We start from the raw sequence: 16,266 nt of genomic DNA, 5'->3' as shown, positions 1-16,266 counted from the left end.
CCAGCCTAATTACATTTCTCAGCTAGATTTCCCGCTTGCCCTGAGCTTACCAGGTTGAGCAAATCCAGTTTTATTAACTGCCCTCAACATTCCTCATCCCTCTAACAGCATCTGTACCAGTTTGAGTGGACCTTTCCTGACAAAGACATGAAGAATCAGGTCGATTCTCCAGCAATGCCTTATCAATGCCTTATATACTTGTGTTGAAGCCTTGGATCCTGGTTGCCTTTCCTTTGCTCACCCTCCCTGAGGCCTGATTACATTGGTTTGACCTGTGCTTTACTCTCCTTGATCATTCCCAACTGGTACGCTTTTTCTTTACAGTAGAAACAAGGAACCTCTGTTTTTTTCATTGTCACTATTGAAAATATTACATAAAATCAGTCCCAAGAATAATGACAGAACAATTGCACCCAGTCTCTCTTCAGCTCAATACTTCAATACAACCTTTTCCTTCCTCCCCTTTACCTTTCTTTTCTTGTGCTAATCCCCACTGCTTGATTATAATCAAACTGAATACAACTAATTTCTTTGTATCCTTAGTTTCTTATCATGATTCCCATCATATCCACCAATACAGAGATGATGATGGGCCAATTCAGTTATTATAATAAAAGGAGGATATAAGTCATGAAAATATAAACACTACAGTCACAGACACCTAATCTAATTATTGGTAAAAGACATATGGCCATACTTTACTTTTATTAAATGTACTTACAACACGGGCAGCAATATCTGTCTTCAGTTCCATTTCATGATCTTGCAGTGTTTCTAATTTTGTTTCTATACCAGCAGGAAGAGATTTTTCTTCTTGGTTTTCCCTCTCTTTTTCCATTATACATTTAATAGCAGAAAACTTTGCTTGCATCATATTCTGAATTGCTTCCCATCGCATCTTTTCATACTGCATTATTTTTATGTCTATCAGAAGTGGCTGCTGGAGCTCTAATTGAATATGCTTTATAATGTGGAATATATGTTCTACTTCATTTTGGGTATCTTCCTTGTTTACACACTGGAGACCAGAGACTAAGTTTTGAAGAAACTGATTCAATTCCTCAACATCTTTCTCCAGGCTCTTTATTTCTTTCCTCTTGTATTCTTTGAATGGTGTATCAAAGACCTCATTTTTGTTTATTTGATTTGCTGCCTCCTGGGTTAAGTAGAAGATTTGTTGAACTGTGTGAAACAGAACCTGTGCAGATATAAGATTCTCAGCAGGAGAAGAGCTAGAGCTATCATTTAGGACGTTAGCTTCTCTTCTTACAGTGGATGTCACAGTCTGGATTTCATTTAGCAATGCTTGAATCTTATCGCATTCCCTAACAACATTATCAAAGCGTGTTATCTTCCCTTTAATTTTATTTTTAATTTTAAAAAATTCAGTTTGCAATTCATCCAGCTGCAGTGAGTCCCATTTTAGACCTACGCATTCAAAGATTTCTTTGTACTTCATTATTTTTGACAAACTGGACTGAAAAGCTAATACTTTTTCTTTAAGTGCTTTGCATTTATCCTTCACTTGCTGCTTGGCACCTAATAATTCATCTTCTTCCAGGTTCATTTCGCCATACTGTAGATCATTAAGATCTTGCTGCAATGAAATTATTCCTTCAGCAAACTCCCTGCACACAGCTATCTTTTTTTCTACTTCATGAAGTTTACTCTGAACTTGCCTCTGTGTCTTCCTTGCTCTATTCTTCAGACTTCTTAATTGATCAATCAAGAATAGTTGTTCAGACAGGCTCAGTTCCCCAGCTGTGACCTGACTCTCTTTACAGTGGGATGAGATAAGCCCTTCTATTTCCTGTATGTCTTTTAAAATCTCCTTTAAAATGGCTTGTTGATTGATTAATTCTGACCATGTGCTGGTTTGGTTCACGTCAGGCCTGGCAAGCATCTCAGCATTTCGAAGCTGACAGTGAACTTTTTCTACTTCTGCAATAAGTCTTTGCCTCTCCTCCAGCTGAAGCTCTAGGTGCTGTAATCTTTGAGCTGATTTTAAAACAAGAGCCTTGTATGAAGTCTGCAATGTTTGTAAAAGGCGGGTCATATCAGAGATCTCCTCTGGCTTCAAGCTGGGAACGATGTGCTGGAGCCCATAATCCAGTGATACAATCACAGGCTCTCTGTTGAGAACTTCCGTGCTCATAAGCTGACAACTTCTGATCTGTGATTTAACATCACTGGGGAAAAGTGCTGCTTTCTGATCAAGAGAGGACAATGAATTGTTGACCCATGAAATATTTTCTTTCAGCCTCTTCATCATTTCATGTTTCATAAGAGCAGGACCAGTGATCTGAACATCATCTCGAGGAATTTGTTGTGCTGATAATGCTTCCAATTTGCTCTGCAAATCATGGATAGAGTTCTCTAAAGCTGCCTTCTCTTGATCACTCCAAATTCTTTTCATCTGCAGTTCAATCCTTCTTTTTAATAAAGAAAGACCATGTTTAATGTCCTGTAGCTCTGTGGTCCAAAGTACAGGGCATTTGGCTTTTCCTTCAGATGAGGAATATAACTCTGCTTGTAAATACTGTTCTTCAATCAGTCTCTGAATATGCTGTGCTTTATTCATAAGCAGGTTAAATTCATCGATTTCTGCCACAACTTGATCATGTTTCTTTTGCACTGTTTGTTCCAGGTGTTGCCACCATTGCTCCAGTTGCCTCATTTGGCTTTCGGTTAACACTTTATCCATGCATGTTAGATGCTGAGATAAACTTTCTTGCTGAGTTTTCAACTGGTTTAAGACATCTCTTTCTTCTTGTAAGGACTCAATGCATGCTTTAATTTTCTCTAGAAGAACTGTGTTGTTCATAGGACCCCTGCCAAAAATATGAGTAGCATTTAAAAAAAACATTTCTCCTAAAACATGGACTAGACACATTTTAAAAAGAGAATTTAACTGTTTAGAAAATGATTCACTCACTTTATTCACTTACTCACATGTATTTCTCAGTGTTCTCTCACAAATTTCCTAACCATCACTGCAATATCATTACTTCTTCCTTATCTGTAAAGCATTAGTTATTTCTAGATACCTCTGCAGGAAAGGTATATTCTACCATATATTCTCTAAAATTGCAGCATATCCTAACACAGAATGTGTCATTTCCTAAAGGAATGTAGCCTCCCTTTAAAATGACAATAAATAAAATTTTAAAAATCAACAATAGTGGTAAGTCATCTGTAAGTGAATTAACAACATTTTGTGGTAATTTCTGATTTACGTTGAAGAGAAAACTTAGTTATAAGAAAAACTTCGAAAATGCCCATTCATTCAAGATTCATTTGGAGGAGTTTATCTACTCATCATTTATTTTCAGGAGTATTTTGAAATTCCCACCTAAAATACATTTAGCAGCTAGATTTTTATTCAATTTTTTCAACCTCTTTGCTGTAAATTAACAATTTTATAAATTATTTTTAAAATCTTCAAATTATTGTGATACACTCTTGTGACCAACAGGCTAGTTTCATGTTTTGAAGGCTAATTCATAAAAGGTACTAAATATTTTGTGTGCGTTGGTTACCTCTGAATTGGTACTGTAGACTTATTTATTGCCACAGAATTCTTCCTATCAAGTAAGGTTAATTTGCAGAGTAATAAGATATTTCATTGAGAAAAAAATTAGAACTGATGAGTCCTTAAAGAAAAATTAATATTCCACATCTGCCATATTTTTGCAAAAATATTTTAATATGGCTTTTATGTAGGTTTTTAGTACAGCAACCATTTCTTTGTTTTGCCTAAAAAATAAAAAGAGTAGATATCACTAAAGGATGGCAGAGAAGCACTAGAAATGCTTCTGTTTAAACTTACAAACCTGTGAGACTTCTCTTGCTACCCAACATTAACGAGATGGATAAAACACTGTATTCTTGTCTGAGCATTATTGAAGTATGGCACGAATTTCAGTCTAGGACCATATTTGTTCTGCAACCTATTAACAGAAACCCTCAACTATACTTACATTTTTATGTTATCTTTTTCTGTTGACAAATTTTTCATGGAGGACTGCGCAGCAGAAAGATTTTTCTGGTATTCATTAATTAAACAGTACTGTTGTTGCTTCACTGCCTTAACGGCATCTAGTTCCTGAAGCAGCCTGTCCCAGCAGGGCATTGCAGGCTCTGTGGTTTGCAGCTGTGCTCTGTTTGATCCCGTTGCATTGGAAAACGCTTCTTGACTATGACACAAAGACTTTGCTTTCCATGTTTCCAGTTCAGTTTGTAAATTCTACAATCAAGCCCACCACAGAGAGAAGATTAAAAGAGGATCTTAAAACACTTTCAGCTTTTAGCAAAAAATACAGTTAAATACTGATAGATCTACAAACATATGCTTGCTCAGTCACATGCAAATGAGCACGCATGCCTGTGCACATCATGGAAGCACACGTGCAATCTACACAGGTGTATCTACTACTGCACTCTAGAAGAGCAGTACAAAATATGGTATTTACATGGACGTATTTGCATTAAGGCACAGTGTTTGTACATTACCTGATAGACAAACTGACTAATCATGCAGTCAAACCTTAGACAAGACTATATGCAACAATTTTGTATTGCCCAAGTGAATCATAATTCTGTAAGCGTATCACTACATTAACAACGAGGAATGGCTTCGCAGTTTCCATACCTCCAGCTCTTTTAGTTGTTCATTTATGAGCACAATATCCAGTTCAGCCACTTCATTTTTCAGCTCATTGACCTTTTGTTCTTCTTCAAAATATTCAGTGTTTACTTGCACTCTAGGAGATAGTTCCTTCTGGACAACCACTTCTGCACCTGTGTCCTACAACGCAAAACAGGATTCTTATTTCTGAATGTCCTAAACCGACAAGTCTTCTGACTGCAACACTTCGCTTCACGTGTTTAAGCCATGCCTAAATCCTGCCGTGGCTTCCCCCACAGTGTCTGTGTGTCAACCAGGGCCCAGAGGCTGGAACCTCCATCACTATCGCCCACCTCTGCAGTCACCCTGGCTTGCAAGCACAGCTCAGATAGCTATGAAATCTCTGCCCATCATTTTAAGTTTGAAACTCTGATATCCCCACCTTCATATAACATCGCCCCTGCCCCCACCTCTGCTACTGATAAATTCACAGGTCTATCCTGTCTTCTCCACCTCCTCCTTACACGTTCATGGACCTTTAACCTCTCCTCACACCTACATTCCCTCTGCTCAGCACCTGCCTTGATATACTGCTGTGTCCTTCACCAGGATCATCTCTTCAACTGTTCTTCACAGGCCAACTCATGCATGAAGCAGCTTGGCTGTGACACAAAGCCACGGCTGCTACTGCCACTAGTGCTATCTGAAATCAGGAGTAACATGAGAGCGTTAGGGAGCCATGTCTCAATCAGGGTGGGGAGGAAGGGAATGGGGGCTCCAGAGCCAGTCCCTGGCACTGCCATCAATTCCCACAATGACAGAAAGACAAGCCACTTGGGGTGTGACCAGGTTTAACAGCCCATCAGCTGAGCTGAGGTCGTTGCCCAAGTGGATGCTCTTAGCCAGCCCCAGTTCAGATGTAAAACATAATCCTCTAAATCACCTTCAGCTATTGCAGTCAACAACATAAATGAAATGTCACAGGCTTATTGGGTCACATGGCGATACCTTAAAAATCTTTCTGCATTTCCCTTCCCCCAGTACCTGTCTATACCTTGTGTAAACTGTGATCTGTTCCACATATAGACTTCATGTGAGTGAATGCATACAAATATACAGATACGACTACAATGTGAGCTCCTCCATGATACCAACATATAAAATAAGCAATGATAAAAACCTCTTGTTTGATAAACTTACTGTATTGCTACTTTAGATACTATTTTACTAGGAAGCAGCCAGCTATCCCTGCAGCCATATCACTTGTAAGCTGTCACTGTCGTCTGTGTCTCTGTGGGTCATGAGCTGTCCAAAATACACCTGCTCCCAGGTGTGGGAAACATGTAGCACATTGTAGACATTAGCAGAAGAGAATAATTCTATTTATTTGAACTCTTTCGGTTATTTTCAGTCAATCAGAGAACGTTTCCATTTCTCTGTGTATACATCCGTAACAGTTGCATCAATTCAGACATAAGATTGCATCTTTAGAGACTTTGGAGTGCCATAGAACTGAAGCAAGCAGAAAAACTCAGCTAAGCTATCACAGAGTGATGAGGAAATTCACTTTACCAAATTGAAATATAAACGCAGCAAAACACAGAAAAATAAGTGTCCTGACACTAAGTAAAACCTCAGGATTGCTGTGTACATGTTTCACTTGTTTCTATGACGTTCTCAACATACACTGTGGCACTGCCTCCCCGGATACACAGACACATAGATAGTGTCAATCTCCCCACACAATAGTTTTAATGTTTCTCATAGTTTTTCAGTCCATCAGATGGTTGGAGAGAGAGGAAAATACGAGAAGGGAAGATAATGGGGGTTGCTAACCAGCTACTGTCCTTCAGACACAAAGCCAGGGCTCCCCTGCTGACTCTTCACAGTGCAGGCCTGTGGGAAAATGCCAAACATGACTCTGGCTTCAGGCTAGGATATAGCCCACAGTCTAAATCCTTTCTTATCCAACACCTTCCTCAGGAAATCAGCAGAACCTACTTTCCCTTCCCTTTACAAACTCCAAATTGAATGAATATAAACATTTACAGATCACGTTTAAAAGTGAAAATCAATCAATTTAGAATAGGATAGAATAGAACAGAATATTCTCAGTTGGAAGGGACCTACAACGATCATCTAGTCCAACTGCCTGACCACTCCAGGGCTGACCAAAAGTTAAAGCATATTAAGGGCATTGCCTCTTAAACACTGACAGGCTTGGGGCATCAACCACCTCTCGAGGAAGCCTGTGCCAGTGTTTGACCACCCTCTCGGTAAAGAAACGCTTCTTAACGTCCAGTCTAAACCTCCCCTGGTGCAGCTTTGAACCATTCCCAGGCGTCCTATAACTGGATCCCAGGAAGAAGAGCTCAGCACCTCCCTCTCCACATCCCCTCCTCAGGAAGCCATAGAGAGCAGTGAGGTCGCCCCTCAGCCTCCTTTTCCCCAAACCAGACAAGCTCAAAGTCCTTAGCCACTCCTCATAGGACATGCCTTCCAGCCCTTTCACCAGCTTTGTTGCCCTCCTCTGGATGCATTCAAGGACCTTCCCATCCTTCTTAAATTGTGGGGCCCAGAACTGCACACAGTACTCAAAGTGAGGCCGCATCAGCACTAAATACAGCGGAATAATCACCTCTTTTGACCGGCTGGTTATACTGTCTTTGATGTGCCCCAGGCTGCGGTTTGCCCTCTTGGCTGCCAGGGCACACTGCTGGCTCACATTGAGCCTGCTTTTGACTGGCACCCCCCAGATCCCTTTCTGCAGGGCTGCTCTCCAGCCACTCCTCTCCCAATTTATACTTATGCCAGGTGTTACGCTGTCCTAGGTGCAGAATCCGGCATTTGGACTTCTTAAATTTCATCCCATTAATCATTGTCCAATGCTCCAATCCATCTAGATCCCTCTGCAAGGCATCTTGTTCCTCAACAGAGTCAACAGCACCTCCCAGTTTGGTATTATCATCAAACTTGCTAATGGTGCATTCAACTCCTGCATCTAGATCATTGATAAATACATTGAACAGAACTGGCCTTAGAATTGAACCTGAGGAACACCGCTGGTGACCAGTCTCCAGCCAGATGTAGCCCCATTCATTACAACCTTTTGAGCTCTGCCCTTCAGCCAGTTCTTCACCCAGCACACCATGAACCTGCTCATCCCACAGTTGGACAACTTGTCCAGAAGGATGCTGTGAGGGACAGTATCAGAAGCCTTACAAAAATCCAGAAAAACTACATCTACCACCTTTTCTTCATCCACTAGGTGGGTGACCTTATCATAGAAGGATATCAAAGTAGTTAAACAGGACTTTACCTTTGTGAGTCCGTGTTGACTGTGTCTGATTTGTGCCAGTTCTGTTTAATCTCTTTATCAATGATCTGGACGAGGGGATGCACCCTCAGTAAGTTTGCAGATGACACCAAGCTGGGTGGAAGTGTTGATCTGCTGGAGGGTAGGAAGGCCCTACAGAGGGATCTGGACAGGCTGGATCAATGGGCCGAGGCCAACTGTGTAACGTTCAGCAAGGCTCAGTGCTGGGTCCTGCACTTGGGTCACAACAACCCCATGCAGCGCTACAGGCTGGGGGAGGAGTGGCTGGAGAGCTGCCCAGCAGAAAAGGGCCTGGGGGTGTTGGTCGACAGCCGCCTGAACATGAGCCAGCAGTGTGCCCAGGTGGCCAAGAAGGCCAAGAGCATCCTGGCTTGTATCAGGAATAGTGTGGCCAGCAGGACCAGGGAGGTGATAGTGCCCCTGTACTGGGCACTGGTGAGGCCGCACCTCGAGTGCTGTGTTCAGGTTTGGGCCCCTCACTACAAGAAGGGCATCGAGGTGCTGGAGCGTGGCCAGAGAAGGGCAATAAAGTGGGTGAAGGGTCTGGAGCACAAGTCTTATGAAGAGCGGCTGAGGGAGCTGGGGTTGTTTAGTCTGGAGAAAAGGAGGCTCAGGGGAGACGTTATTGCTCTCTACAACTACCTGAAAGGAGGTTGTAGCGAGGTGGGGGTCGGTCTCTCTTCCAAGTAACAAGCCATAGGACAAGGGGAAACAGCCTCAAGCTGCACCAGGGGAGGTTTAGATTGGATACTAGGAAAAACTTCTTCACTGAAAGGGTAGTCAGGCACTGGCACAGGCTGCCCAGGGAAGTGGTTGAGTCCCCATCCCTGAAGATATTTAAAAGACAGGTAGATGTGGTGCTTAGGGACATGGTTTAGTGGTGGGCTTGGCAGTGCTAGGTTTACAATTGGACTTGATGATCTTAAAGGTCTTTTTCCAACCTAAATGATTCCATGATTCTGTTATGATTGCATTGTTCTTTAAATGCTTTTCAATAGTACCCAGCACGATCTTCTCGATATTTTTCCCAGGAACTGAGGTTAGACTAACAGGTCTGTAGTTTCCTGGGTCTTCCTTCACCCCCTTCTTGTAAACTGGAATAACATTGGCTAACTTCTAGTCAGCAGGGACCTCCCCTGACTCCCAAGACCTTTGGGAGATCTTGTTGGGGTTTCCAGTTACAGCAGATGTCAAGTCCCAGGTAAGACCTGCCACTGGACAGGCCAGCTGTGGACCTGCCTATAGATTTAACTGTGAAGATTAGATCTGGCCCTACCTTAAGTTTAAGAATGTGGTGACCAAGGATCAGCAGTCATGGGGCACTTGTGAAGTAACATCCTTACTCTTAAAGAATAGATTCAGTAATGTCATTTAGTAATGTATCTTGTTATTCATTCAGCTTGAATTCATTCTCCTTTCTCTATTTCATTTCATTTATTTTCTTATGCTGGATCACCCTTGGATTTCAGTTTTCTGATCTGCCTTCCTTATGGTGGCAAAGACTATCCCAGCTAACTATAATAACACGGAAAGAAGTTGTATTGATTAACAATTTAAATAGAAACTCTAAATAGCATAAAATAAAGACTGATTATGATGGCTCTGAAAAGCAAAATTGCTCTTTCGAACAGATCCACTGAAAAACATGGTGTGGCTAGCACTTTGGATAAAGTTCAAAACTACCACGGACATAAAGCAGAACTACACACAATGGTCTTGACTTTGATGCGACAGTATTTGCCTCTTCTTTTACAACAGAACTTAAGCAGAAGCCCATGTGGAAACAAAAATTCAATGACTCTGACAAACGCAGCTTGGAATAACAGAATGTGGCTTACCTCGTGTGCCGAACCCGAGGGATTACATTCCAGACCATCTTTCTCAGCTGCTGCAGATTTCAGGACTCGAGTCTTCTGGCACACCCTTTGTTGAACCTGCTCCACATCTTCTCTATATGACTGATTCTTGACATCACTAGGTTTCTCCTTTTGGTATAAGAAAAAGAAAAGAAACAAGTAACCAAAAAGCCCTAATCAAACCTGCTGAGTAGTAATTACAGTGCTTGAGATGACAAAGTTACAAAGCCCATACTTATAGGTAGATGAGGTAAACCACAATTATATCTCTCAATTTATTGTGGGCAAGGTTATGGCAAAGGAAATCATTTAGAAGAAGCAATGCTGTAATTTTCTTGTAAATTTTTAGAAAAATTGCAGATTGCAAGTATTCTTCCTCTGACCTATGCTGTTCGTGTTTTATTATTCTAAGCATGGACCTTGAACTGTGTACCCCTGGATGCAGTCTTGAATGCATATTTTAAAAGGTTTAGCTTTTTCCTGAGGCTCCAATCTTGTACTTGTACTGTAGACAGACTGTAGAGTCTGTGGTTAGACATCCAGCCGATTACCAGGCGGGATATTCCCGTGGGCAGCCCAGGGATTTGCTGTATGTACATGCTGAGGTATTTGCTGACTGTAAGTTCTGCCTGAGTTTGTTTATCATCTGGGGACAGATAAAATAAAACAGCCACGTACACAAAATAAAGAATGGCAAATCCTTACAGCACGATCATGGTGGAGAGCACAGCATTGGGGGCTATCCATGCTGCACAGATATCTGAGCTAGTGGCTGCCAGTGCAGATAGGATATGTACTGAAAGTAGCCCACCCACAACCCAGAATGAACAAATTTGCCCCTGTTCTCAGCAAGCTCATGAGTGCACACTGTGCTTCACCTTGTCACAACTACGCTACTTTCAGCATCTCAGACAGTTTGCTAGAACTCAAGGACTGAGAGGAGTCTGGCCATCTTCTCTATAACACCCCTTCAGGGAGGGGACGACAGCAATGAGACCCCTGTTAGCCTTTTCATCTCCAACAAGAACTTAGCCTCTTCCCACTCATTATGGCTCCAGCTCCTAAACACTGCTCTAGTTTGTTGAAATTCCCCTTCTACCAGGGTGCACCAAACGGGACACAGCATTTCAAATGCAGCCTCATATGTGCAAAGTAAATATGTAAATAAGAAATCTAAATAAATGAAAGAGGACTCAAACAAAGTAACAGTATTCAAGCAAAATGGTAAGAAGACTTCACAGTAAGTCCAGGTGACCTGGAATGCAATATCCTCAGTAAACCACTTTGTAGCAACCCATGGTAATAAAAAAAACCCCAAACCCGCCATACTAATTTTAAATGTACAGGAAAGGATTCAGAGAGTTAACATATACTAAGCATACAGCACATCAGGCAAAAATACCTCAGTGTAACTTGCGATATTTATTATTTACTTATTAGTAGTATCATCCCCACTCCAACTAAACTGTATACATATACCCACAAATTCAATCACTCTTGTGTAATCTGACATCCAATTACCTCGGCTGGACAGGTTTCCTTTCTTGTTTCATCACCTTCAATACCAACATCATCCTGATGCCTGTCCGGTTCTGCTTCACCACCCTGAACCGCACTGTCCAGAACATCCTCTTGGACCCTGTCATGCTTGTCCATACCTGCGCTCTCCTTATCACCGTTCCCCTGATTTGAAAAATACAAAATGTTTACAGCCAGTAGAAGTCACAGTCCAAAATCTAAGTTTACTAAGGAACATCACACTCCACAAGCTGTCTACTCTATCTTCAGTTTAGCTTAAAGAATGAAGGAAAAGGCTGAGGTAACCCAAACACAGAGTCTCCTGGAAACGCCTGCTCAGATCAGTTTGCCGTATCGGGACTGTAAGCACTATGAAACACAAACCAAACAGGAGTAAGCACTCACATGATTTTTAATACTATCATAGAAGTTTCTGCTTAGACACATTTGGCAACTCTTAACTATTGATCTTGCTCCTTCTCCAGAAATCCCAGTTTCCACTCTGATATTTTGATAGTCGTCTCCCCCAGCTACGGTTATCACTCAGTGGTCAGGTCAATGAGGGAATTCTCCAAATCGTTCCCTCAGGATCCCTGCACACATGAAGTCATTTACAGTGTGAATGTCCTGAGGTCCCCCAAAGATCAGCGGTTCCAGGTTAGTGACCTCTCATTACCTACCTTGTGAGTGCGGGTGGCAAAACCCGTTGAAATCACAGGTATGTTGCAGGTTTTGCATCATAGAGAAAATGGGGCCAAGCCCTGTGGGCTTGTAGAGATCATCAAATTGATCTCTTGCACACTTCACATGTGCAAGGCTTTACCTTTCATCAGGTAAAAAAGTATGTCTCTGTAAGACTACAGATTTTAAGAAATTACATATGCATTTCTAGTGAACAGACACACACACACACACATACTGACAGGTATTAGAACATATTTGTCAGGCACCTGAACAGTCTGCCCCAATCTGTCCTTGCTTTGACGGACACCCTGTAATGGGCTGTCTGACAACACACTGCTTTCCTCCAGAAGTGGATCATTTTGCTTGTCTTTCTCTGACATATTTCCATTTACATCTTGACCCTAAGAGAAATGATATAAAAGAAAACCTGCTTGTGTGACTGTAAACATTGTATTTTAACATTAAATCTGAGTGGCAAAAATTATTGTCTACAAAACCAAACATGACAAGTATCATGCTGCGGTTCTTAACAAGTCTTACTGGTTTAAAAGAAGCTCTCAGAGTTCTTTGGCAGAGGTCCATCTGCAATTTTCTCATCTATACACCTTTTCCCTTTGTGTCTTGACCAAGGATACCTGCTCTAATTACGTGTAAGAGAAAGCTATACACAGGTTGTGTTTAAATGGAAAACTGCAGTTTTGAATAGACAGTATTGGCTTGTTACAGACTTGTTATAACAAGTTAAGGGAATTGTTCTCCACATCTTTGCTTTACACACATGTATTTACAGAAGGCTTAATTTCAATGAAATTAAGGATGCAATATAGGATGCAATATACAAAAGGCATTTGAGAGACAGATGCCTCTTTAACCAGTCTTCCGCTGTCATTACTGTCAACAAATGTACTCACATCATGCATTTCCAAAGGCTTATTTAGCTCTGCTGCAGTGGGGCTCTCTTCTGCAGTGACAGGAGTATCAGAAGTGATCTGTGTCTCTCTCTTCAGCATTCTATCTGCCTTATCTTCCATTTGTGTTTCATTACCAAACTCATCTTTTAACTCAAGGGCTTCACTGAAAATATTTTCTTTCTTTTCCTTGACATTTTCAAGTCTTTCTTCCAGACTCCTGTGTTCACTCTGAAGTGTTTCAATCTCATCCTTAATAAACTTCTGTCCTGGTGAAGAGGTGTTTTGTTTAACAGTTTCTGCTAAAACCAAAATCTTCTTTAACGTGTCTTCGCATCGACTAAGAGGTGCTTGTTCCTTTAAACATGAAGAAAACATTTTATTGAAAAGTATCTTCACTCAATATACTTAATGCTAAGATCTAAAGCCAGCCACTAAAATCATAAATATTTGTTGTGAACAACAAACCATGCTGAAAAGTACGTGCAGACCTATTTGCTGCAGAAGGTCAAACCAATAATTTTAGTCAGCCATTTTTATGAACAGAGAACACCTGAAGCTACAAGCATTACGACAATGATAAAATAATCAGGTAGTATGCTGCTAGGTGCATGGTGATCTTTCCAAGTTCTGAACAGATAATACGCTCCCTCTCCTATTCCTTTTTACTTGTTAGAGGTATAGCAAATTCTGGAGGAAGGGGAATTGCAGTGATCCGTATCTGAGCTATGGTTTCAGCTTTCAGTAGCTCTCTACGCTCACAGCTACAAAACTGTTATCTATTCTGCCAAAGTGCAAAAGAATGTCTACTTGTGCATGAAGGACACTTCTTAAAACTGAACTTGGCTCACCGACATTTGCCTAAGCTTTCCACTCTGGCTAATTTAAAGACACTTACTACCTCCACATTTAATGATCTCTTTCCTCATCATGCCCAGAGAGGAAAAAAAAACCACAACCAACCAAATGGAAGAAGCCTGTGTGCTTGAGCTAGGACAATTCTACCTTCAGTTCAGCTGACAGTTCAACCCAGTTCATTAGGAGTGGTTTTAGGCCTACAATTATCTTGATAAAAGGAACACCACATATACTTTATATTTTATAAAGGTTTCTTAGTTTTTCAGTTTGACACCATCAGCAGTTCTCTTTTATAAATGTGATGGTGTCTAGAAGGCCCCAGGGCATGGACCCACTTTCTCCATGATGCAAAACCTGCAACATACCTGTGATTTCAACTGGTTTTGCTCAGCTGATGGTTGTTCCATTGCTGGACCTTCACAATCAGCAAGCTTCTCAGAGACAGTTTTCAGCTCAGTCCTCAGGCCTGCTACCATATCCTGAAACTGCTGATGCTCTTGAACACGACTTTCCAATGTCTGCACTATGGTCTAGAAACCAAGGAGTTTCTGGGATTAGTCCACCATTAACTCAAACAAATATAACTCATCCACAAACCATCACAGCTTTTCCAGGACCTCAGCAGAACAAAAAACTTGTTTGTTTCCCATAAAATATCCAGCTCATCACAGGTGCACAGAAAATATTTTGCCCTCTTCCCAGCATATCATTAACTCCATCATGAACAAAATCTTCATCAGCAGCAGGAAGCAGAAGAGTTTGCATTCCATAAGAATATACTTCTAAAAGAGATGTTTTCTACCGAAAATGGATGAAAGATTAGACGCAGAATGCCACATAGGGTGCAAATGCAATTTGCACTAAACGGGGTGGAACCAATATCAAACAAGATGCAGGAAAAGCCATTCATCCTTCCAGAAGGAAAAAAAAAACTACCATGGCTTGGAGATTAAAGGAACAAATGCTTCATATTATAGCTATCTGAATCTGTTTATACAGGTATAAAATTTGAGCTTCTAGCGCTCTTTTTCCCACACTAAGAGCGGGGGGAGGGAGGAATTCCATGCCCTTCTATAAAGGAACTTTCACCACTCCCAGTTTTTACCCATAAACTCCCCAGCTGAATGACACTACAGGCAAACAGTGAGAACTGCAATCAACAGGCATACCAATAATCTTGTAAGGAAAGAGAGTGAGGTTCCAACCTGTAGCTGGCTGAGCAGATTTTCATGTTGGTGCTTTAATTCCAACCATTCCACCTCTGTGAAGCTGGGATCCCCCGTGTGACCCTGTAGGGGATCTTCCTGGCTTTCCAATTCATTAAATCGTGAAGTTAAGTCTTCTGCTTTCTGCAGGAGGTCGGCATAGTTTGTCAGCTGAGCTTGCTTCTCCTGCAAACCAGGCTGAAGGGCAAAATCTATCTCCTGTTGCTGTTTCTCCAGTTCAGTTAGAGCCAGTCTCAGATCTTCTTTGCTTTGCTCATATTGCTCCCTGTTGAACTGAAGTTGCTCTTGAGCACTAAGAAAAAAATACTGCATTTAATAGTATTAAAAATGTTTTTATTCATTACCTACAAAATGTCAAATTGTATATAAGTCAAAGATTAGAATGAACTTGAGCATACTGAATACTTTTCTTCAGGTTTTAAATTACTGATCAGCTTTATTGGAATTTTCAAGGTTATGAAAAACACTGAACTTATTGCTGTTGAATTGGACTTAAATGCAGGACAAGTGACTAACCCTCTTAAACCTTAACCTATAAACCTACAGTTTCTAGCATCTGAGACGTGATGCTCATGCTCTGTATTTTTCTGCTTTTCATCACAGCAGAAGTTCTGTTTAAAAACTACAATATGGCTATGAATCTATTTTCCTTGACAACTTCTTATGACAGTCTCCTGAAAGGGAATGTTCTGTAGAAGATACACATTGCATTGGTTGAGATGGGGGTGGAGGAGTGTTTTAGAGATACAGACAACAAAACCAGAGTATGCAATATGGGTCATGTTAGGCACAATCCAGTGCCTACTTTCCTGACCTTGACATTGGATTTCAATTTATGTGCTTTATAAGCATGCACGCTGATCTGCTGCAGGTGAACAGGTTGCATTTGTCCACAGGAAATATGCAACTACGACCAGTGAGACAAAAGTAACATTTTTATGTTCACATTTAGTGATGACACTCAGATATTTTCCAGATGGAACTTAAATGCCAACATTTGAAAATATGATCTCACACAAACAAATCCAAATAAATAAAGTCTGGTTATAATTCTGTAAAGTACAGCAGGACAAATGAGGACAAAAGCAAAGCTTAAGTGTTTTTTGGTTTTTGCCCCTCAAGATTCACATTTCTGGGCAAATGACAAATAAAGCATAGCCTCACATACGTTAAGTACTCTTGCTTCAAGTTCCCTATTCCAGCTTCACACTGCTGCCATTACCGTGTCGCATCTGTTATTCACAGGCCTGAT

The 16,266-nt window shown here is 41.1% G+C and overlaps 1 protein-coding gene across 4 annotated transcripts in view; it reads right to left on the bottom strand.

Moving 5' to 3' along the window:
- The window catches only part of SYNE2 (spectrin repeat containing nuclear envelope protein 2), a 199,851-nt gene that overhangs the window by 112,622 nt on the left and 70,963 nt on the right, over positions 1-16,266 (bottom strand). For 3 of the 4 annotated variants that reach the window (XM_082317899.1, XM_082317896.1, XM_082317897.1), the window contains 9 exons: positions 14,994-15,306; positions 14,154-14,318; positions 12,934-13,287; positions 12,289-12,423; positions 11,342-11,503; positions 9,803-9,949; positions 4,652-4,807; positions 3,981-4,246; positions 722-2,831 (listed from right to left, as the gene is read on the bottom strand). In XM_082317899.1, the coding sequence (XP_082174025.1) occupies positions 722-2,831; positions 3,981-4,246; positions 4,652-4,807; positions 9,803-9,949; positions 11,342-11,503; positions 12,289-12,423; positions 12,934-13,287; positions 14,154-14,318; positions 14,994-15,306 (3,808 nt within the window). The remainder of the gene's footprint in view (positions 1-721; positions 2,832-3,980; positions 4,247-4,651; positions 4,808-9,802; positions 9,950-11,341; positions 11,504-12,288; positions 12,424-12,933; positions 13,288-14,153; positions 14,319-14,993; positions 15,307-16,266) is intronic. The other variant, XM_082317898.1, reaches the window with a different exon arrangement.

The sequence above is a fragment of the Platalea leucorodia genome (assembly GCF_965183815.1).
Source record: "Platalea leucorodia genome assembly, chromosome: 7".
Classification (NCBI taxonomy): Eukaryota; Metazoa; Chordata; class Aves; order Pelecaniformes; family Threskiornithidae; genus Platalea; species Platalea leucorodia.
Note: the sequence above shows the minus strand (reverse complement) of the source record. Positions and strands in the feature narration are given on the sequence as shown.